Below are 22,683 nucleotides of genomic sequence, written 5' to 3' on the forward strand. Positions count from 1 at the left end.
AATGCAATAGAGGGGGTTGAAATGCATATATCCCTTTCTACCCAACCTCTGCAATGCTGGGCATCTCCCGTCTTAAAATGATTCAACGGTCTTATATCTTTAAATTCGGGCTGGAATCCGGTTGGATTAAGAATCCCATTATCAGTTGTGCCTGTCAATGGGGCTGGATCATTGTGTTGCCCTTTGTATACCTCTACTGCCTCCGTTTGTCCTTTGATGCTTCATTCTACACCAGACAATGCTTTCTGAGATTTGCTCACTTTAAGAGTAACCCAGAGGACAACGACACAATGAATGTCTTGGTCCAAATTGATATGATGGGCTCAGTCTTAGAGCTTCACAGATGTTATCAAGACTCTATAAATGTGGCATCCCCCTCTCCGGCAATTCTCTCTTTACAGTTCTTTCGCTCCAAGACAATCCGGTCAGAATTCTATGAACTATAATTGCATAACAAAGATCATTTTCTCTCGTGTCTTCCGGTATCCAAGTGCTCATCGCCTTTGATCAAAGAAGATGAGGCGGTCCAGATTCACCGGCCGATCCAAACCCAACAATACAGAATTCGGCTGGTACTTCGCTGGCGAGCCAATGGATAAGAGACACTCTCGAAGTGGCCGAATCAGGCTAGTTCGCTACGGACCTGAAATGGAAACTTGTGCCCACAGTCGATGCCCATCGCCATCTCCCATTCCAGAAAAGGCACCTTGCTCCTGCAGCAACACATGCGAGGTTCACTCCCCCGGGACACGCTCCCCATCCCCGAGCAACACTGACTCCTCTGGTTATGAGTCAGTCCAAAAATGCTGCGGAGGATGCCACGCTATCAGACGTGAGCCCGGGTCCCCTCCGCAGGTGGTGAAAGTAACCTGCTCCTGCAACAATCAGTGTGAATGTCACTCGCACGAAACACGCCCGATCACGCCAAGCAGCAGTGAATATTCTAGCTCTGAATCAACCACAAAACGCCATGGTAGCCGTGACTCAACAAGACGCGAGCGTCGTTCCAACGACACACGTCCCACCACGCCGAACAGCAGTGATCTTTCAGGCTACGAACGGCCCAGAAGACGCCGCAGCGGCCACCGCATCTCAAAACGCGAACCAGAGCACCATCTACAGGCGGAGGAATGCCAATGCGAGGCTCACGCTCCCCCTCACAGCACCCCTGCCATGCCAGGCCAGAAATACAACTCCCCACGTGCATCGTTTGCGACAGCACCGCGCTCCGGCCCAGTAGTCCAACGCCACCACTGTCGCAAGGCGTCTTATTGCGAAAGACACCCGGAGGTCTGCCGAGCTTCGATTCCTGCGCCTTCACCGGTGCCGAAGACGACGTCAACCCCGACGCGCTCTCCCCGGTCGAGTGAAAACTTCCGTCACAGCTCCCGGGTCAAATCGGTCCCGAAATGCACTTGCAGGCGGTCTGCTTCGCCTCCCAAGCAGGTGCCTCCCCCAAAGCCAGTGTCTTCCTCCAGACCTACATCTCCCAGGCCTGATTTCCAGCATTGTACTTGTTTCCACATGGATGGGTATTATGCTGATGACTCTGGCTATTATACTCCTTATGATGATGACACTGCTTCCGGGACCTCTATTCAGGCCATGCCTGACCATGATCGGGATATGGATGAGACACGTTGTGCTTTTCATCACCGCTGTCATCCGAGGTTTGAGTGTGGGCTTGGCTGGGTGTGCGGAAGAGAGTGAACAGACTTTCCTTCGTGGTTCGGTGGTTGTATTTGATTTTCAATAGAAGGACGATTCATGCTGTTTTCCCTTGCTATTTTCTCTTCTTCTGGTCGGTGGCCTCTTTGAGTTAGAATATCAATCCTAGATATTGAGAGCTTCGTTGGCATAACTGTCGTTTCCGTGTCAAAGGTCCAGAAAAGCTCTCTGTCCTTCTTTTTCGTGTGTCCATCTTACGGCCTTGGATGTATTGAGACACTCGTTCAATTCTAGCTTCACAAACAAATTCATTTGGTATGATAAAAGCTTTAAATTCGATGTTCCCTTTGCCATTATTGTAGTCTCTGCTTTATAGTCGAGGTGGGAGCCCGGCCAGTTACGTTAATAACTTCATCGATCATGGCATGGATTTTTTTTGTCGCATACAGAACGAGTCTGGTAATGCGTAGACATCACGTCCTCGAGTACGACAATACGTATGTATCTCACTTAGCTTGATTGCCTTGGATGCTTACTTGCTCTCGTGACAGGTGTTCCATATCACTCTAACTACCAGCTAGTACACACTACCAAACCGCCTACTGTAAGATCAAGTGAGTCAAGCCAACGCCGGCATACGGTATTGCGACATCGCATACTCTAAGGCAATGTGGAAAGGATCTGTACACCGATATCAACGTCTCATTTGCATTTTACATGCATTTTTATTTTCATCTCATATTAATCTCACATAATTGTCATTTCACTACTCATATTATGTTCAATCTTCGAAAAAGGCCCTTGTTGTGATTTGAAACGAAGTACAACCCCAAAAGTAATGTCTTCTCAGAACACTCTACAAATAGAGACACGGCAAACCAGTCGTCGAGGTGATCACTTCGCACCCTCGTCACTGTTGACACCTTCCAGCTCTTCAGTGTCTATGGCCCCCTTGGTGTCATCGAGGTCCTCCATGCTGGTGTCAGCAGAGGCGACAGTGGCAGCGGCAGTCTCGTTCATCTTCTTCTCGAAGGCCTCAAGTTTGACTTTTAGCCGGGACCAGCGCATGCGAGCGGCACCCACGTTCAGGTTGAGCTCCTTAGCCAGAGCTGCGATGCCTACCTGTAAGCAATGTGAATTCAGTATGTGACATCAATCAATCAAGATGAGGGCGTGATGATATTACTTCCTTATGGTTCAGCTTCGCGAGCTTCCAGAGGAACATCACGTCCTCATCCCTGAGGTTATTCTTGGTAGGCTGCCGCTTGCGAGTGGCAGGAGGAGACTTAGTCACGGTCTTTTTGGGAGCCATGATTGATGAAAATATTGGACGTTGGTAAAGAGGGTTAAAGAGGGTTGATAGGATGTTTTGGTTTGATCAGAATCGGGTAAGATGAAAGTGGGAGGAGGAAAATGAATGAAATGAATGTTAGTATTTTCATAGGAGTTGCTGGGTCGTTGCGTTTGATACGTTGCCAGCTATGAGTCGCTACCTGTGAGTCGCCAGGCTGGAAGGTAGGAGCTAATCTATAAGCGTCCTACACCCGATGTCCCTATCAATCCAATAAGCAACGAGGTATACTCAAATAGTATCTTGCATAGTGATGTTTGATGTTCCTAAATATTCGCCTTGCGAGTCAGGCCTTCACCTTAGCCCACTCAATTATATATACCGTTATTTCCGAACCTAGAAAAAGGCTAGACACAGAAGTCATAGGAGACGCTACTAGATGTGCGTGACTTTTTCATGAGTATAGTCAATGGTTCTTGGTGTTTCAGTGCCAGCTACATCTGGTGCCCGGTACCCGATAGAGCAAAGTCAAGTCTTCTACTCTCGCTGCGATGATTGGTTCTCTTATAGCTTCTGCTATGTAGATTGGGGAGGGAGAGAAGGAAGAAAATCTTGATCATTCAATCTATGAAGAACAGGGTACTTATACCCTGGAATCTAGCAAACAAGCCTGTATAAACATGCAATATACAACAGCTATGTAGTAACTAGTTATGAAAGGTCACTACATATATATAAAACAGCAGCTATCCAATAACACCATATGCGCTCCGGCGTTAGACGAACATACTATGAATATTGGTGCTTTTAGTTACAATTTATTTCAATCCGAGCTTTGCATTTACTATGTTAGGATATATAGACACAAGTTTCCAACTTCTATCAATTTAATATTGTTCAATATATAGTCTCGGACATCCGGCCTCAGACGCGTAATCAACAAATCAAGAAACCTCGGCTATTGATAAGCATTTAAGCATCCCCGCACGAGCGCCCTGACTTTCATCAAGGTCAATTTGTTTTGATATCTTCATTTAATACATAAAAAATGTCTAAAGCAATTTACATATCCCCAATCGACGGGAAGCCCGGCAAGCCAGGCCAAGTCTACTACCCGCTCTCCCTCCGCACCGTGCCCAAGCCTTCCCCGCAAGGGAGTGAGCTATTGGTGAAACTGACTGCCGCGGCGCTCAACCACCGCGACCTCTTCCTCCGCCAACACCTCTACCCTGGCGTGACCTTCGATGTGCCCCTACTCTCAGACGGAGTCGGTACCGTTGTTGGCACTGGACCGGACGTCCCCAATCCAGAGAAATGGCAAGGCAAGCGGGTGATCTTGAACCCCGGTACTGGCTGGAAGGATTCACCCGATGGGCCGGAGGATCTTGCTGGATACCGGATTATGGGAGGCACCAAGGTTTGGGATAAGGGGACGTTGCAGGAATATATCACTTTCGAGTACTCGGAGGTCGAGGAGGCACCTGAGCATCTCTCTGATGCCGAGGCTGCGGCTTTACCCCTGACGGGCTTGACGGGCTGGAGAGCTCTGATTACCAAGGCTGGTGAGAGGAACTCTGGGAATGGTGCTGCTGTCTTGATTACTGGTATTGGTGGTGGTGTGGCTCTGATGGTGCTGCGGTTTGCTGTTGCCAGAGGGGCGCATGTCTTTGTGACGAGCTCGAGCCAGGAGAAAATTCAGAAGGCCGTTGAGCTAGGTGCGACCGGTGGTATTAGTTATAAGGAAGAGGGCTGGGAAAAGAAGCTGTTGGGTATGCTCCCAGCTGGGAAGAGGAACTTCGATGCCATCATTGATGGTGCCGGTGGTGATTCTATTGAGAAATCTGCCAAGTTGCTCAAGGTGAGTGCCGCAACGGGACATATATTCAATTGCGGGTGAAAGTACTCACATTTCCAGGCCGGCGGTGTCCTCTCTATCTATGGAATGACTGTGTCTCCTAAGATGCCATTTACGATGCCTGTTGTTCTCAAGAACATCGATGTCCGCGGTTCCACGATGGGCTCCCGAAAGGAGTTCAAGGAGATGATTGAGTTCGTCAATGCTAAGAAGATCCGTCCTGTGGTGTCGCGAGTTCTGCAGACTGAGCTAGATGACTTGTCCGCAATCGACGAGCTGTTCGAAGACATGAAAAAGGGCACGCAGTTCGGCAAACTGGTGATTGAGTTTGGCAAGTCTGCGGGCAGTAAGCTGTGAACATATTCTTGCTACGATTCCCATGAATTCATGATGCCTGCCTGTATGGCTGTCTATAAACCTATGATACATATCAATTGAGATATTTTGCTGCAACTACGAGTGTTCTTCGTACCTTCCCCCTCGGCCACCTCACTTCATACATCATCGCATTACAACCTATTTGCATCTTCAGCATGCCATCGCCACTTTTATCCCTCATCCTCTCTTATTATAAATCCGATCGAGTAACCCAATCTCGAATTCATTCATTGTATAACAAATTCTTCCATTCATTTCCGATTCCACCCCCACCATGAACTCCAAGAGGGACCGCATCTCCACCCGACGAGTCTCTCGCTCCGTTTCTCGCGGAAATGGCCATGTGCCTCGTATGTCGGACTCCAGCCCTGTCCTAGAGGATTCGTGGGATGAAGGTAGTTTTCAGGTATTGCCGCATCGGGGAAACGTCGACCCTATGAAATGCCCTGTTGATACTAACAGTCAATACAGTCATTTGACGCCACTCACTATGCCCTGCAAACCCTCAACAAGCACATCGAACGAAGACTCGCAAAGCTGCAAGCCAATACAGTCCGTCTGAAGCGTGAACTGTGGCTGCTCCAGCGACACATCAAAGAATTCCGCCATCCTCTTTTCGAGAACTGGGAAGCCGACTTGCTCACCCGTCTTATCGAGGTTGCTCACGCCCATCAGCATAAGAAGCTACCAGGCGGCGTCGTGATCGGAGAGTCTTCGTTTGCCGAACGAGAAAATCTCAACCATGCATACAGCATCGCGGCGAAGGGAATCCGCATGCCGACTCTTCGCAAACTTGGTTTGTCGGAGAAGTATCATCAGGCTCTGCAGCGATATTCAGAGGTGAGTTATCGCCGTGGTCATGATTTAACGTACCTAGGCCTAGTCCCGCTCTAACATGGATCAGGTCGCTCCTTATCGAAGTCCGAATCCCTTCCAGACTGAGTTCGCATTCGCCAAATGGCTGGTCGAGGTGCGAGAAGACAGACCGGAACTGTATAGTTTCTGGTCTAAGCTTTTTCCCGTCTGCTACGACCGCACCGTCCAAGAGAGCGCCTCCATCTTCTAGAGGACTCCGCGGAGAATCAAATCACCTCATCATCCCGTCTCGTCGCGTTTCCTTTTTTTCGCTATTCCTGCCGGCAAAGCATCCAAAGAGGGGCTGTTTAGTGGATACAATATTGCTTCGTTTTTAGAGATCTTCTATTTCTAGAAGTTTGTGGGGTCATTGCCGTGGGTTCCGGCCTCGTTCTGCCCCGTGCGGTTGTGGTCATTGTGTCTCATCTCAGCTCTCCACGTAGATACACCGAGTCTATTCTTATCGTTGACAGTCAGAATGCAGCGCCTTTTTTGGTCATATACTCCCGATGCATGGCATGACTTTAAGAAATAACCCTAATCGTCCTATAAACTAGCAGGCGATGTCTTGGTTTCCTTCAGCGATCGACGGTGTCCTTACTACCGATTTGGCAACAGACTACCACCGTTGCATTGAATCCCAAACCACATAACTACCACAGCTAGTATTCACCGATCTCTCTATTCCACAAACCAAATAGCCTAAATGTCAAACGCGCTAAGCACTCTGGTGCAGCTAGCACTTAATTCTGTCATCCCGGTCGAACAATCAACAATCAACAATCAACAATAAGCAATAAGCAATATGCAATATGCAATATGCAATATGCAACCAAACCCCACGTCCACGATCTCAAAAACCCTATTCCAGCAATCCTCTCGCTTGCTGCATGAGGCAGGCAATGCCGTATTCAGTTGGCTGTACTCCGTAGCAGTGGCACGATAATGTTTCCGCTCGCTAATAATAGCTCTTTTTATAAGCTCGATGCTAAATGCTAAGTGCGAACTAAAAAGTGAGACAGCCCTAGGCGGTGTGTATACTAGCACCTGCATGGGCAGTTAGTTGGGCTTGGCGAGGCTAGCGCAACGCTCTCAGTAGCAGGTTGATCAACCTCATGGACAGCTTTTCAGGGTCTACCAGCTTCCCCCGACTAGGATATGTTCCGAGAGGTCTTGCTGTGATTTTGGTGGATTTTCGGGTTTTCGGGTTTTTTAGGCGTTTTTCGAGTTAGGTAGGCTTAGGCTTGGACGTTGTCCCGACATTATTCCGGTTCGCACTGCTACCCTGCCCTTTAGATCGCCGTGTGCTCCGTTATCCGTACTCGGTACGGAGCAGATACGTTTATTTTGACTAATTATGGATGCTTGGCGCGACGAATGACTATCCTTGTTTTTTTCTTTTTTTGACTTTTGCGCCTTCTGTGGAGATAATCTAGTGGATACACCCGTGAACGTTCAATGGAGCGATGAAGTAAAGAAAACACTGTGATATCCTCATTAGGATATACGTGGTTTATTGTACATAATGTACCATAGATAGAAGATCGCTACCAACCTTGATAGATCTTAGCAAAGGTTAATGGTTCATAAGCGCAGACGTTATACCTACCCGGGCAAACTATCAGATAAAAGTTGCTGCCTATCTTGGCAGTCTATCTTGGCATTCCACCGGGACCTTGGATAATATGTACCATAACGTCCACGTTTTCTGAGTGGAGCGCAACATGGAAAAGAGTGGAAAGCAATGGATAAATCCATACAATATACAGAGTAGACCGTACACTTCCATGGTTTACTCAAAAGTCATAAGTCAGCTATCTGATTGTCGGATCCGACATCCATAACCAGGTGGGGTAGCGTCTGACGATTGACCAAAGAGAAGCAGTTGACTGGATATCAGCGAGACAGTGAAGCAGCGAACTCGATTTGGTATGGTTTGGACTTGGTACGAAAGTGCCAAAATTGATGCCTTGGAAGTGCTAAAAGTGCTAGAGGTGCTAAAGGTGCTAAAGGTGCTAAAGGTGCTAAGAATGCTAAAAGGCCGGACCTCGGGAGGGGGATTATTCCCGAGATCCCGGTATTGAAATTTGTTTTAGCGTGCTATTATTGGTGAGACTCTCTACGCTGCTCCACTTCACGGAGATATTTCTCCGTATGATATACTCCGTACTATAGTAATAGTATATTATAGCGTCAACGTTATCGACGACTTTGAATGATCTTTTTTATTATTCTTGGTTTAGAGTTTGGGTTGAAACACTAAGATAAACCTGTATGTATATCGAAGTAGAAATAAAGTGTTTCATAGGTTCACTACAGGTTTGGTATAGTCGATCGTTCGTGGGTTCCATCAACCTGAAACCGTACTTCGACTTCGATGGATTCGATTGACGGGGGAGTTCGCTTCGATCGGCTTTTATTGACGATTGTCATTATGGCATTTGAAGCGGTGAAATAATCAAATGTTTTTAATTTTTTAATTTTTTTTTTCATGTGGTGTAGTGTGTTGTTGTGACATATATACATCGCTCTATATACAACCGACATATATTTATACGACCACAATCCATGCCAGCCTTTTTTTTATAACTTTAAAATAACGTTAAGAGCAATTCGATATATTATTATTTTCCATTCAACAGACAAATATTATATCGCAAATACCAATAAGCTATACTCTTACCTCCAATATCTACCCGCTCCCAAATTCCGCCCAAGCTTCCAATCCGAATCGGATCGTCATGGAGATCTGTCTCACAGCCCCTGACTCGTCCACAGCACCGAAAGAGCCACACGTTACAAGACAAGCCACCACGTTCCTCAGACAGCTAAAAGAAATCTAATATTGAAATAGTTTCACCTAAAAATGCTCTCCTTGATACGAGGGGAAGATGAAAGATGACGAAAAAAAAAAAAAAAAAGCAAAAATCAAGGACACGGGATCTCGCGTAAAATCATCCGCAATATCAGCTAAGATCTACACCCAAAGCGCCCCCAGATAGAGGTGCCTCTTCCACAGGCAGTGAACATGAAAGCAACAGAGAACGACCCAAGTGGGTACAAGATCAACAGTGTTAGTTAGGGTGGCGCCGTTTTTACTGGTCATGTTGAAGACATTCTGCAACAAAGAGCCCGCTTGATAAGACTCGCTTAGAAAACCATTTCTTCTCTCCACACTGAGACATACGAGCTCAAGATGCGTGGGTTCGATTCAGATGGTACGGGAAGAAGCATCGGTGATCAATATGGAGATGTCTGTTCGTCAAGCATCTGTCTCCTTCCATGCCCGAGCGCAAAAATATGACCGTGACAAATCCCGATATCAAAAAATCCCGATATCAAAAGTGAGTTTGATTCCCTGCTGTCAGTTTTGACCGCAAGTCCATGCGATAATCTTGTTTCTCCACCGGTGTTTCATTGTTATCATATTATCACGGCCTCCACCGGAGAACAGAGGATAGTGCAGGCAAATACCGCTTATAGTATTAACCGTACTGAGCGAGGCGGAATCTGTCAACTTTGAGCTCCGTGCCTAAAGCCGTTAATCTCGTTTTTCATCTATAGTGGAATCCATGAATAGACGTGAGCTATCTTAGGGGAAGGCGTTGAACCCTATTAACGTTCTTTTCCCGGAAGCACGGGCGGTACGTATGCATTGTATATTGCGTAGGTACTTCGTACGGAGTGTGTACAAAGTACTTCGTACTCGTCTGATAACCACTTTTCTCTTGCGCAGGTGCCAAGGGAGATTAAAGCTAGCAAGGACGGTTCCCACCGTTGTATAATTCTCTGCTCGTGAGTGGCCATCGAGGATGGAGCTAATGTCAATGATTCACACATCCCTCTGCGATGGAACGACCATCGACGAATAAGGCTGCCCTGAGGGAGATGATCTTCGTTGCAGGGGGCGAAAAAAAAACCTAAGGGTCCTGGAAGACATGCAGTTGATTTCGAGTCGTGATTCGCGATTTTAGATCAGCCATTCGTCATGGATAGAGTGGCTCCTGATTCCACTCTACCGTCCAACCCCAACAGGGGACGATATATGATCCCAACAGCGAAAGTCGGATCCTTTCTCTTCACGGTAGAATAAAGATACCCGACATCGATCTTTCTCTCTTCTCCAGAATAGACGGAAATGGAAGTGAGTAGTCGAATCACATCCCAAGACCCATTGCGGGTCCACGTCACATTCCTCCGGGCTATGGTGCAGACTAAACCCTGATGTGAACAAGGGTAAGCCAGTGATCTTCCACCCCATCAACGACACCGATTAAAAAAATCGAGGATCGTTGCCGTTTGTCTCCCCCTTCACGAACAGAACCAGGAGGAGCTGAAATAAAATGTAAGGGTGGTGAAGTTGAACCAGGGCAAAGAGAGAGAGAAAGCCGTCAGTGTCTCTGAGGATGTTTCACCCCGAGGACTTATTTCCCCATGATCCGCGCACCAATCCCCATCCCACTATGCAGCAAGGTCTTCACTCAGCATTGACATCCTCTTCCCCTCCCTTGTACTTCTCCCTCGAAGGGATTGAGGACAAAAACGAAGATCCTTACCCAATAATCCAATAATCTTCCTCAACCCGTGCTCGGGATGCACTGTTGCCCCCCCACACGCAAGACAGGCACAGACACAGGCACAGGCACGAGTGGCGCGATCACGTACATAATATTGACGGATACGAGTAGATACGCAGGCAATAGTGCACTTGTACCTGCATATTTCAAATGTTGGATCCCTAGAAAGGGTAAGTTGGTAAAACGTAATCTTCAACCCTTTAACCGGTACTCCATAGTATAAGACAAGGGACTAAGGTTGAACGTCGATCCAAAGCATAGATAGCATGTCGTCACGCGCGAAATAATCTAATAATCATTTAATTAACCTTTGATAGGCGCGGGGTTTTTGCCAATAGGCAGAATAATAAACAATAAAAGATAAAATGCAGCAACCGGAGAGCCCGAAGCCCTAGTGGATGCTAACCCGGCTCAATAATATCATAATGGATATAGATGGGACCCTTACTGGCCAATAGGGGCGTCGAGTACAGTATCAACGGCTTCAAACAAGGTTGCAAGTCCGAAGCCCTGAGGATATAGTGATCCGCTTTTTTCTTTGGAAGCTTCGAAGGATGTGGAAGATCCCTTGGAGGATTTGATGATTATTTGCTGCTTGAAACACTAGTTAGGATGTGGGGTTGATCAACGGGGAAATACGCCGTTTTTTTATGGACTTTTCTTCGCATTTTATCCTTTTCGGGGGTTCGGGGGGGTTGGGTCTCGATGTGGGGACTGATATTGGTTCCGAGGATTGGCCGATTAAAGTGCAAACGCCAATTGGGGAAATGTTCCCGTTACAAACTAATAAGATTATCCATTGGTTTTTAGAATTTCCAAAGGGATAAATGGGATTTGATATAGATTGGTCCCTTGGATAGAGTGCTCCTTGCTCTGTTTGATATTCGGGGTGGTTGGGTGGGTGGTTGGGAGTTGAGGAACATGAACATTTGACATTGACACATTTAGATTGACATGCATGTAGGGAACATTATTAACCAACTAGCAACGAGTAGCAAGGAAAGAAGGAAGGTATCGAACAATTATCTATATTAACCGAAGATGTCTGAAGAAGCCGTTTTGGACCGTTTTGGACGCGATCGCTGATCCGATTGAAGCTTCTTGGGCAGATTGCTGATCATTGCGCGCTCCACTGTCGCTGTATTTGTATGGTTCAAATGAGCCCCATTACCGAATTTTGAGTGTCGGCTTGACTATTTTCGTTGTTCGGTTCATAAATATATCATAAAATCTCATAGTGTCCACACCTGTACATCGAACCTCGGGACGTCTTCAACGTGGCAAAATCGCGGAGCCGAGTGCATACCTTATCGATAACAGTTCGGAACGCGCTTTGATAATAACAAATACTTTTTATTTCCCCCCCTTTTTCTCCCTTTCCTACATCGTGGGTGGCTGGAGCTGCACGAAATACTAATCGGAGCTGTGCATCCGAACCGTTAACGCCTCTAGTTGGGTTTAGCGTGTTTATTTTATTTTTGTTTTAATTTTCTTATGTACGAAGTAGGAGTCAACAACATCTACATTGAGAAATAAACTTCTTTCCAAGAATGCTTCCTTCCGAATATCTCGAACCCTCTCTATGATCTCATAGAGGCTAACCGTGGGAGAATTCAAGAATTGAAGAACCAAGAAACTCTTATGGACATTTTTTGGATTCTATTTTCAACATCTGCGTCTGCGCCTGCATTTGCATCTGCGTCTGTAACAATAACATGGTTGACGTTCTTACGGAACTGCAGACCTTGACGCGCTGCGTCGGGTAATTATCCTGTAGAACAATAATGATCTCCTGCGCATTGGGGATTTGCACGATCAACAGGGCCCTGGAGAGCTCGTGGCCCGGGAGCCGTTGGAATGGGAATTGCATACATGTAGTACATGTACATATGTGCTCTAATGGATATAATTACGCGTCTTCTACATAGTCATATTCAATATGCTGATAGACAGTGAATATGAATATGAAGATATTCTAAATATATACGGAAAGTTATAAGGTCACAGTGCAGAGGGCCCAAGTGGCCAGCTGATGGAACGGTTCCGTTACTTGGGAGCACGGATGCTCGGGTTCATGAGTGATACCCGATCGGGTCTAGAGGGGGGTAGGAGAACCAATCACAGGGCGGGACCCTTACATAGTCAGGCCACCGAGTCACCTGAAAATGCAAGGTGTGCTAAACTTAGACCCTTCGTGTTTGGTTTTTTTAGTTTTCTTTTTTAGTTCTGAAAAACTGAGCTTAGATTTCCAAGGTTGGTACTTCGTATATTTATTTATTTTCTTTCTATTTACATTCAGGTCAGATGACGGTAAGCTTAACAGTTTCCAAGATTTACCCCCAAATGCATCTCGGAAAAGGTTTTGGCCTTGCTCGATCGGGGAATGTCTGGGGATTTACTTTCTGTGGTACTGAGAGTCTATGTCGTGGGAGTACACATCATTACTCCGTAGATGTACATGGTGCAGCCTCGTGTCGGGGAAAGAAAAATGTGAATTATCATATTGACCGGCATGACGACACGAGATGTACTCCGTACACCGATCAATGACGGACCCTATTCTGTAGGGGAGATCGCAAGTGGAGCATCTGGAGAAAAGGGAAAGGGTCTCGTTTTCCACTTTGGTTCGGCACGGATGACCCAAGGGTCGGCGTAAGGAGATGCTGACAAAGGGGTCAACCTCAGATTGTATTACATACTGTAAGGAAAAGTGTCATTGGGTCAAAAAGGATTACATAGGTTTCCGGGTTGGAATGGAAAAGTACCCGAAGCTGATGTAGGGGAGCTAATTATACCAGGGAGGAAGAAAAAAAAAACATAACAGGGTTGCCGGTGAAGCTTTTTGATTGGCAAGGACATAGTAAGAGAGGAGCCTTTCGGAGAGAGTTCTCGTTATAGACACAATCCCTGATTGGACAGACATTGACCTTGTTGACATGGATCTTGTTCAGGGTTACAGTACTCTACACCCCTTTTGGAAAAACAATGAAAGAGGCTATGCTTGTAAAGTCACCCGAGAGAAAAGACCAGCACATACACAACAGGGCACAAAGGTAACCATCGGGCTGAATTCTATATGGCAATCAGGTCATTCCTGTTCTGCAGACATAAAATATTTTCTTCTTCCACATGCTAGATTCTCCACTTTTTTTTTCTTTTGCTAGCGGCGCAGGCCGCCAGATTGGTGTTTATCCCGAGAACCTCACCACGTTCATCTATTCCTCCGTCCCCAATATTATGCGCGTATATAGTCGATTTTTTTTGTTATCAGTTCCACGGTTCTTGAAATAGAAGGTTATAATCCGTCCAAGATTCTTTAACATCATACTAAGAAAAGATATGTGGATCTGACTGGTCGGAGATCTCGGAAAGCATAACAAGTTCGCTTCTAGTGGCTTCCGAGGCACTGGTCAACTCGTTTGTAAATGCCTGCTCCGCCCTAGTGTTTTACGATATTTCGAGACTCGAGACTCGAGAATAATTATAAACAAAACCCTTGACGGTGTGACGGGAAAAAATTAGTACCCTATCTATACCTATCTAGGTATCTACATATGTAGGTATCTATGTACTCCGTACTCCGTACATTACTTATACTTCGTAGGTAATAATACCCAATACCCTTCCAATTGATGCCAAGTTCCCCCCTCTGTGCATCCCCCGCCAGGATTTCCCACTAGTCCATTAGTCTGACTACATTGAGAGATCAATTTAATTGAATTTTACTTATTATTAATAATTATGAATTCTTACAATCCCCATAAAAAATATAAAATATAAAATATAAAATAATACAGAGAAAGGAAAAAACAAAAAAACCCCCCCCACAGCTGGCCCTATACAGTTTAGGTCGTAAATTGTACTCTGACCTGCTCTCTCTTCTGACTGCTAATAATAATATTCCATATAATCCTCAATGCTTTTAACCCTTCTGGTCCCATCTTCCTTGCATCCCACTTTCCATCCCCCTTTGAAATTTATGACTTTCTAAGTCACACATTCGCTCACCACGTTCGCTCTTACGCTCGCTTACCTGCTGCTACGAGAACCACGTTCGCTACGTTTATTGGAATTATACGCCGTTAATATTTAATTCGCCTTGCTGAAACCCTGGAATTTCCGTTTCTTTTTGATATTCGAACCCGATTTGGTGGATCTAAGGGTCGATAAAGTGTTATTCGCCCGACACTGCGTTTGCGCGATATCTCTATAGATTCCGTTTGCTCCGTGGTCTCAGTTGAACCTCCAACGTTCGAAAAAAAAAAAAAAAGAATTCTCTGGCTTTTATACTTGCGACAGGCTATCCCCCCCGGGCACTGGGTACTGGATACTGGATACAGGATACTGGATATTGGACAACTGAAATTCAACCAATCGCTCTATTGTCTCGGCTGAAGACACTTCTCCAGAACTCTAGCGGAATCGCCTCTGTTTGGAAGGGTCTCAGAGTCATTAAGGAATATTGGATACAAGAAAGGAACTATTCAGGCAGATCGGTTCATCAGCTTAAGGTTAGTATCAATGTGCCTCCCTTTGCCCACGGTCTCACTTGTTCCCCTCGTGCCTTGCATACTTCCTCTTTCCGCTCTTGATCTTTTGTGTTATCTCCTTGCAGCCGGAATTTGTATTCTCTGGACTATACCAACGACTGGAAATGACGATGGTTGTCAAAGCCGTCGGATAGCTTCCCCGTCCCGCTATTGTCAAGTGTTTGTTGTTGACATTAGACTCTTCTTCAGGTTTAACGACCCTCGGATCTTGCATATTATCTTGGAACAACAGCAAAATTGGTCTCAGATCAGACCTTCTTTTTTATTTCACTTTGATTCATCTCGGTGAGTTCATTCTCTTTCCCCCCTATGCACCGATCCGGTTCCCATAGTCTGAAAACGTTCTCGTATACTCATTAATTGAGTAGCCTATCATCTTGATCTTGTTCATTGTGGCCCAATCTGCTTCAAGTCTTTTTTCCCGAAACACCTCGCGGAGGAAATAAAGAAAAGCGAAACTTCTCCAGTCCACGCTCGTTGCTCGTCATCCAACCAATCTCGGCTCTTCCCGTCACAAACTGGCGGTGGACATTTCTTGAACATCTCACTGCTACGACTAGTTCTTCTGCTTCTCTTTATGAACCTTTAGGCACTACGGTCGAGATTTGAGTCTATTTCTGCAGCCAGCCGTTCCTAGTCTCAGCCTTAGTGGTTTATTCCTGGATGGTGATTCGAGGCCTTTTGTTGCCGCCATTTTTGTGAGACGAACAGCAGCTTCATCTTGTCTCTCGTTCTGTCTCGGAGAGCACTCCATTCTTGCTCGTGCTTTTCGACCCTACAATCGTTTGGAATAAATTCCCAGTCATTCGCTTCAGGTTCTGTCTCGTTGCACTCGCTGCAACATCTTCAAGCTGGCTTATTCGAAGACACACGGTGTTTTGGTAAGAATTCCCAGCCCAGCTTTGGACTTGTCTCTCTCTTCCCTTGTGGATGCCCGCATGTTTTGCATAGGTGTTCCAATCCCAGCCCAGCATCCTGTTTGAATCTTCTCAACCCTTGCCCTATTGCCTCTTTTTTTCCCCCGCCGTGTACGCAAGAAACCTTCCCGCTGACCTGCCTCTTCTTGTTCCGTCACAGTTCGACCCAGATTTTCAAACGCCTCTAATACTCGGCGAGTCGTTGGATCTGTCGGACTCAGAAGAATCACAGTTTGTCGGTGCATTTTCAGACGGCCTGTGGGCCAAGTCTGAGCCCATCTTGTCCATGTCTGCTTTCCAGAAGCCCGTTGCCGGCGCCATAATAGGTACGTTGCATTTGAAGAACTTGGTTTGCCATGATTTGGGAACATCCCGTATGCTGAGACCAAACACAGATTATGGTTCCACTCGGTCTTTGCATGATGCTGCTTCTTATTCGAATTACGGTCAATCGCCTTATGTGACGACCCCGATGGTTCCCTCGCCCATGGCCGACCAGGCAAGTCAAATCTCGGATTGCGTTCCGTATCTGCCCAACGAGTACCCTAGCTCGTACGAAGAGTCTCAGTCGCCCATGTTGGGCACACGCCACCGTCAGCTACCCGAAATTGTGACATACAGTCCCCAGCGGGGAAGTGAAGGAACTAGGGTGATGGTCCAGATCCAGTGCCCCTATGACCTTCACGCTTCTTCATACGCAGCTTTGTATGTGGTTTTTGGCTCCAAGAAGTGTGAATCACTCCCGCATTTCCTTGGATTCCAGGGCTCCGCGTTCCAGTACGGTCTTTCCGCTGATGTACCTGCATTCTTGTCTACTGGATCCCCATCTTTTGCTGTTCCTCTCTCTGTCTCAATGGAGACCCAGGATGACTGCCCCGCCACTTCTCTTCAGGTTGGTGTGTACACTTATGAGCAAGTTGCCCACCCTTCGCCATCAGCAGATTCCCGCAAGAGAAAGTTCTCCTCGTATTCTGATGTTTCTGTGGCATCTGCCAAGCGACACAACGGATCCGTGATCCCCAAGGTTGAGCACCACGAGGGCTACCACAGCCGCTCTGTATCTGCATCTTACTCGCCTTACTTGCAGCCCCTTCCCGCTATGGCCGGGTTCGTCGCACCATATCATGCTGCATCCTCTCCCCAGACTGGCTCTGGCCAATACTCTTCTGTGTCTGCTACCCCCCAACCTGCCCTCCGTGTCCCTTCCCCTATAACCCCAGCTTGGAGCCCGTCTTTCATCTCTGTGAGCAACGATAGTCGCAACGCAGGTCTCGCCTTGACACATGGTGTTTCTCAGCACAAGGGTCCCACCCAGCGTGGTCCCTCAAATCCCACTTTGATCCGCACCTCCACCCTCCAAACGCACACCATGCCCCATAACCCAGCCTTCAACCCTTACGCCATATATCCCACCAAGGCTATTCTCAAGCTCAACGGTGATCTCGATACTATGACACAAGGCTGGTCGAAGGAAGAACGCACGACCCAACGCCGCCTGGTGCAATTCACTCGCTCCCAAACCGGCAGCACCATCCAGGGCGAGTTCAAGGCTGTTACTCCTGAGGATCGCGCCCCGAGCAGTATCTGCATCAGCTGCATTTTATGGGAGGACAAGAATGAGTGCTACGTAACCAGCGTGGATACCATATATTTGCTCGAGTCCCTTGTGGCTGTGCGTTTCACTGTTGAAGAGAAGAACCGTATTCGTCGCAACTTGGAGGGATTCCGCCCCCTGACCGTCTCCAAGGCCAAGGTCGACAGCGAAGAGTTCTTCAAGGTCATCATGGGCTTCCCTGCTCCCAAGCCTCGTAACATCGAGAAGGATGTCAAGGTCTTCCCCTGGAAGGTCCTGAGCCACGCACTGAAGAAAATCATTGGAAAATATGTATGTTTTTGACACCCCACAGCTCATCGTGACAAGTTACTAATATTTTTGACTTCTGTCTAGTCCGCCAGCTATTCCTCAACCGCCGGTGCTCTCCCCACACCAATGACCACCACCTACACCAGCCATGCCAGCCATGGCACTGGTTCTGATTCCGGTACCGAGCCTCACACTGCCAACTCCCCGCAGTCCATCTCCGACGCTGGCGCTGGCAACACCTACACTGGTATGCCCGTCCAGGGCTACTCGCAGGCAGACCACTCCGCCTCCCACTTGTCTTCGGCCCCCGACCTCCGATCCATGATCGCAGTGTCCCAGCCCTATACATCTGTCGGAGCATACTCATATCCGGCCATGTGCCATCCCCAGAGTTCCCACGGTCTCGCAGCCCCGGCTCCGCGACCGTCTTGGGACATGCACCCTCTCGGCCCCAACACTCCTCACACCGGCGCACCAGGAAATGGCGGATGCTACACCTACTTGGATCCCGTGTACTCGATGCACGACACGGCCCACGGCGGCCACTGATCCCCCTCTTGGCTGGTCCTTCTAATTGATTTCTTGCTGCGTTTTCCTTCCATTCTATTTTTCATACTTCCCCTCCGCCTTTTTGAAGATACGATTTTCTTTTCCTTGTCACTCCTTACCAAGCCCAGACAGCGGGCTGCATGCCCATCGGACACCAGGTCCCTTCCCACCTGAAAAGGTAGCAAGGGCCCTCGTATCTGCTGGTCCTCGCATCCCGCACATTGATCATGATTTTACGTCCCTCCTTATACACTGCAACATTATGATGCCTGATGCCCTCATCATACACCCAAACTCGCGACCTTTGCATATCTGCTTTTTGACTTTTTTTGACTTTTTGGACTTTGTTCCACTCTGAGACCTGTTCCTCACATCTAGACGGTGTCTTGTTCATTCCTTCCTTGGGTTGCATATTTTACATGCCGGGCATTGCGGCTTCCACTCCCTTTTTGCGCACAAAACATACATTCTGGGCTTTTGTACTACCATTCAGCATAGCGGGCGCTTGCTTGTCATTCCTTTTGCATTTGCGGGTTCTTTTCGGATTGGGAATGGGATAGACTTGGGGGTTTTTTTTCTTGGAATCTTGGCGGTTTCGTCCATTTTATCCAATTCCTTTGTGCATTTTGGACAGGGTTCTTGGGTGAGGATATCTGACACTATGGGGTCCTCTTCGTGGTCTCGGGTCTTCCTCCTCTGGTCCCTGTTTACTTTTCACTTCTCTGTTTGAAATTTTTGTTCGGAGTTCATTAGGGACTTACCACTTCTTGTTATTTCAGCTGAGGGTTGTTGTCACTTACTACCTGCTGCATTGTTCCGGCGTTTGGGACTTGAACGGTTGGACCGTTTATTATCCTTATTTTCTGCCTTAATTTTACCTATTCTGAGTCATAGTTGTTGCATTGCAGATCATCAGATTATTTTCACTTGAATCCTTCTTAATAAGCCTTCTCTCCTGTAATATGTAGTGATGAAATGGCTTGAAGGTTGGCTTTCGCATTTTAGACCCTTCTCACTATATTTCTATATTGTGCAGCTAATTATTTTTGTGCTCCTAGCTACAACACCAACAAGCGAAAATATGTAACAAAATAACATAAGAAGACATCTCAAAAGACTACTAAAAGACATACCAAGGTCGCATACACGGCCGACTCTTCTTGTATAAATATCACGTGAAAAGTTAACCCTACATTTATCCCACCTCTGTAGACACGATAAGGTCACCTGACTCACTATCTTATCATGGCACGTGACGCGCGGGGCCGGCGAAACCGGCCTCGAAAAAGGGCAATTGCATTTGACTCATACAGATCGTTTGCTTCTTTATAACACATCATCTTATCCCATTCCTAACTTTACAATTCACGTGTGACTTATCCCAACTCTGGGCATATATATAGGGACTGTTTGACCTCCATTGGCCTCTTCCCTTTCTTCTTATCACCACACTCCTTTGCCCCGCCACTTGCACATCGTCTTTCATTATGGAAGCTATCAAGCAGACCTTCGCGAAGTGCAAAGCGCAGAAGCGCGCGGCCCTTGTGGCCTACATTACCGCAGGATACCCCACCTTGGAGGAGGCTGTTGATATCCTCCTTGGCCTCGAGAACGGCGGTGCCGGTAATTCAACCCCAAGTGAAAGTTGCTCTAAGGGACGATCTTTACTGACATTCAGTCTCACATCACAGATATCATCGAGCTTGGCATTCCCTTCACAGACCCCATCGCGGATGGCCCCACCATTCAGACCGCTAACACAAAGGCCCTTGAGAATGGTGTCACCCTCACTACTGTTCTCGAGCTTGTCCGCACTGCCCGCCGCCGTGGTCTGCGGACCCCTCTGATGCTCATGGGTTACTTCAACCCTGTCCTCAAGTATGGCGAGGAGCGTATGCTCCGTGACTGCAAGGAGGCTGGTGTCAATGGTTTCATCATGGTTGACTTGCCCCCGGAGGAGGCTGTCCGTTTCCGTGACCTCTGCTCTAGCGCTGGGTGAGTTTGTCTCTATTTTACTTCTTGTTTTGAAATCTTTATCACCTATCCAGCATGCTTACCCCATTTCAGTCTCTCATACGTTCCCCTCATCGCCCCTGCCACCTCCGATGCTCGCATGCGTCTCCTCTGCAAGATCGCAGACAGCTTTATCTATGTGGTTTCCCGCATGGGTGTGACCGGTGCTACCGGCTCATTGAGCGCAAACATCCCCGAACTCCTGCACCGCGTCCACGAATACTCCGGCAACGTCCCTGCTGCATTGGGATTCGGTGTCAGCACCCGTGAGCACTTCCTGTCCGTCCAGGAGCAGGCTGAGGGTGTTGTCATTGGCAGCCAGATTATCACTGTTGTTGGCAAGGCCCCTGCTGGGCAGGCTGCCAAGGCTGCCGAGGAGTACCTCTCCAGCATTACCGGACGCAAGCGTGAGCGTGATGCTACCGGTGCTTTCACTCGCGAGATCAATGTACTCGAGGCCATTGAGAAGGCCCAGCCTTCTACTCAGGTCCAGGCCACCAAAGTCATCACCGACGCCGATACCCCCGCCGGACCTGGTCTTGCTGACCAGATCGAGGCCCTCAACGTCACAAAGGACGCATCTTCTCAGCCCTCGCGCTTCGGCGAGTTCGGCGGACAGTATGTCCCCGAGTCCCTTATGGATTGCTTGGGCGAGCTCGAGCGTGGCTTTGACGTCGCCAACAACGACCCCAAGTTCTGGGAAGAATTCCGCTCGTACTACCCTTACATGGGCCGCCCCAGCAGCCTTCACATGGCCCAGCGTTTGACTGACCACGTTGGCGGTGCCAACATTTGGTTGAAGCGTGAGGATCTGAACCACACCGGTAGCCACAAGATCAACAATGCTCTTGGACAGATTTTGATTGCCCGTCGCCTGGGCAAGACCCGCATCATTGCCGAGACCGGTGCTGGTCAGCACGGTGTTGCTACCGCCACAGTTTGCGCCAAGTTTGGTATGGCTTGTACCGTTTTCATGGGTGCCGAGGATGTGCGTCGCCAGGGTCTCAACGTCTTCCGTATGAAGCTCCTTGGCGCTTCCGTCATTGCTGTCGAGGCTGGAAGCCGCACCCTTCGCGATGCCGTCAATGAGGCTCTCCGCGCCTGGGTCGTCGAGCTCGACACTACTCACTACATCATCGGGTCCGCTATTGGTCCTCACCCATTCCCCACTATCGTCCGTACCTTCCAGTCTGTGATCGGAAATGAGACCAAGGAGCAGATGCAGGCCCAGATTGGCAAGCTCCCCGATGCTGTCATTGCCTGTGTTGGCGGTGGTTCCAACGCAGTCGGCATGTTCTACCCCTTCTCCAACGACCCCAGCGTCAAGCTCATCGGCGTCGAGGCTGCCGGCGATGGCGTTGATACCAACCGCCACTCTGCCACCCTCTCGGGCGGCTCCCACGGTGTCCTGCACGGCGTGCGTACCTACGTCCTGCAGAACGAGCACGGTCAAATCTCGGAGACCCACTCGATTTCCGCCGGTCTTGACTACCCCGGTGTCGGCCCTGAACTCAGCAACTGGAAAGATTCCAACCGCGCTACTTTCATCTCCGCCGATGATAGCCAGGCTCTCGCTGGCTTCCGTGCTCTCGCCCAACACGAGGGTATCATCCCCGCCCTGGAGTCCTCGCACGCCGTCTGGGGTGTGATGCAACTCGCTAAGACAATGGGGAAGGGCCAGGACATCGTTCTCAACCTGAGTGGTCGCGGTGACAAGGATGTGCAACAGGTCGCCGACGAGCTTCCCCGATTGGGCCCCAAGATCGGATGGGATCTGCGCTTCTAAGCGCTTTCCTTTGTTTCTAAGTGCTTTTTTGCATGTGGATGAAACATCCTCACTGTTCCATATTTCTTTTTTTTCGGTCCTCTGTCTCGCCAGAGAGTTTCATGATTCCTTGATGCTTTTATGCTCTACATTGCGGGATGGTCATGAAAAGCGTTTTTTTCTAGCTGGCTTTTTTCATTCTTTTGGGGATTTATGCTTTTTGGATAAAAGTAAAGGAATACAAAAAAATACATTGATATCCCCTTTTCGGTCTTGTTTTTCTTCATTTTTCTCCAGGGCTGGACTGTTTTCATAGTCATAGATAGCTTTAGACTTGATAACAATAGCAGTCTACAGTCACTGGACATAAGTTCTTGCACCCCCTTTGGCCCCACCCAGCT

At 47.9% G+C, this 22,683-nt stretch overlaps 6 protein-coding genes across 6 annotated transcripts; 5 read left to right on the top strand and 1 right to left on the bottom strand.

Annotated features, from left to right (window-relative positions):
• Positions 1-516: 516 nt before the first annotated feature.
• Positions 517-1,710, top strand: N7471_009809 (uncharacterized protein; the record flags this gene model as incomplete). Its single annotated transcript, XM_057282528.1, has 1 exon — positions 517-1,710. The coding sequence occupies one exon, from the start codon at positions 517-519 to the stop codon at positions 1,708-1,710; it is 1,194 nt and encodes a 397-aa protein (XP_057133411.1).
• An 852-nt stretch (positions 1,711-2,562) lies between these two features.
• N7471_009810 (uncharacterized protein) lies at positions 2,563-2,980 on the bottom strand (the record flags this gene model as incomplete). Its single annotated transcript, XM_057282529.1, has 2 exons — positions 2,563-2,790; positions 2,855-2,980. 2 exons carry the CDS (start codon positions 2,978-2,980, stop codon positions 2,563-2,565), a joined length of 354 nt encoding a protein of 117 aa, XP_057133412.1.
• A 1,027-nt stretch (positions 2,981-4,007) lies between these two features.
• On the top strand, positions 4,008-5,171 carry N7471_009811 (putative alcohol dehydrogenase; the record flags this gene model as incomplete). Its single annotated transcript, XM_057282530.1, has 2 exons — positions 4,008-4,817; positions 4,875-5,171. 2 exons carry the CDS (start codon positions 4,008-4,010, stop codon positions 5,169-5,171), a joined length of 1,107 nt encoding a protein of 368 aa, XP_057133413.1.
• Positions 5,172-5,466: 295 nt separating this feature from the next.
• N7471_009812 (uncharacterized protein) lies at positions 5,467-6,258 on the top strand (the record flags this gene model as incomplete). Its single annotated transcript, XM_057282531.1, has 3 exons — positions 5,467-5,598; positions 5,664-6,032; positions 6,097-6,258. 3 exons carry the CDS (start codon positions 5,467-5,469, stop codon positions 6,256-6,258), a joined length of 663 nt encoding a protein of 220 aa, XP_057133414.1.
• A 9,579-nt stretch (positions 6,259-15,837) lies between these two features.
• On the top strand, positions 15,838-18,504 carry medA (transcriptional regulator medA; the record flags this gene model as incomplete). The annotated part of the gene is made up of 5 exons (XM_057282532.1): positions 15,838-15,872; positions 15,977-16,055; positions 16,252-16,417; positions 16,487-17,976; positions 18,040-18,504. The coding sequence occupies 5 exons, from the start codon at positions 15,838-15,840 to the stop codon at positions 18,502-18,504; spliced, it is 2,235 nt and encodes a 744-aa protein (XP_057133415.1).
• Positions 18,505-19,821: 1,317 nt separating this feature from the next.
• trpB (tryptophan synthase TRP5) lies at positions 19,822-22,582 on the top strand. The gene is made up of 3 exons (XM_057282533.1): positions 19,822-20,127; positions 20,196-20,499; positions 20,572-22,582. The coding sequence occupies exons 1-3, from the start codon at positions 19,992-19,994 to the stop codon at positions 22,301-22,303; spliced, it is 2,172 nt and encodes a 723-aa protein (XP_057133416.1). The 5' UTR covers positions 19,822-19,991; the 3' UTR covers positions 22,304-22,582.
• Positions 22,583-22,683: the final 101 nt, after the last annotated feature.

Source organism: Penicillium samsonianum, assembly GCF_028829775.1.
Source record: "Penicillium samsonianum strain IBT 33392 chromosome Unknown utg000005l_segment0_segment0, whole genome shotgun sequence".
Taxonomy (NCBI): Eukaryota; Fungi; Ascomycota; class Eurotiomycetes; order Eurotiales; family Aspergillaceae; genus Penicillium; species Penicillium samsonianum.

Bases quoted from the DNA above. Each gene is read 5' to 3' on its own strand.
- trpB (XM_057282533.1), top strand. From the start codon at position 19,992: ATGGAAGCTATCAAGCAGACCTTCGCGAAGTGCAAAGCGCAGAAGCGC. The intron at 20,128-20,195 runs GTAATTCAACCC...CTCACATCACAG, and splicing joins CCTCGAGAACGGCGGTGCCG to ATATCATCGAGCTTGGCATT. The intron at 20,500-20,571 runs GTGAGTTTGTCT...ACCCCATTTCAG, and splicing joins GACCTCTGCTCTAGCGCTGG to TCTCTCATACGTTCCCCTCA.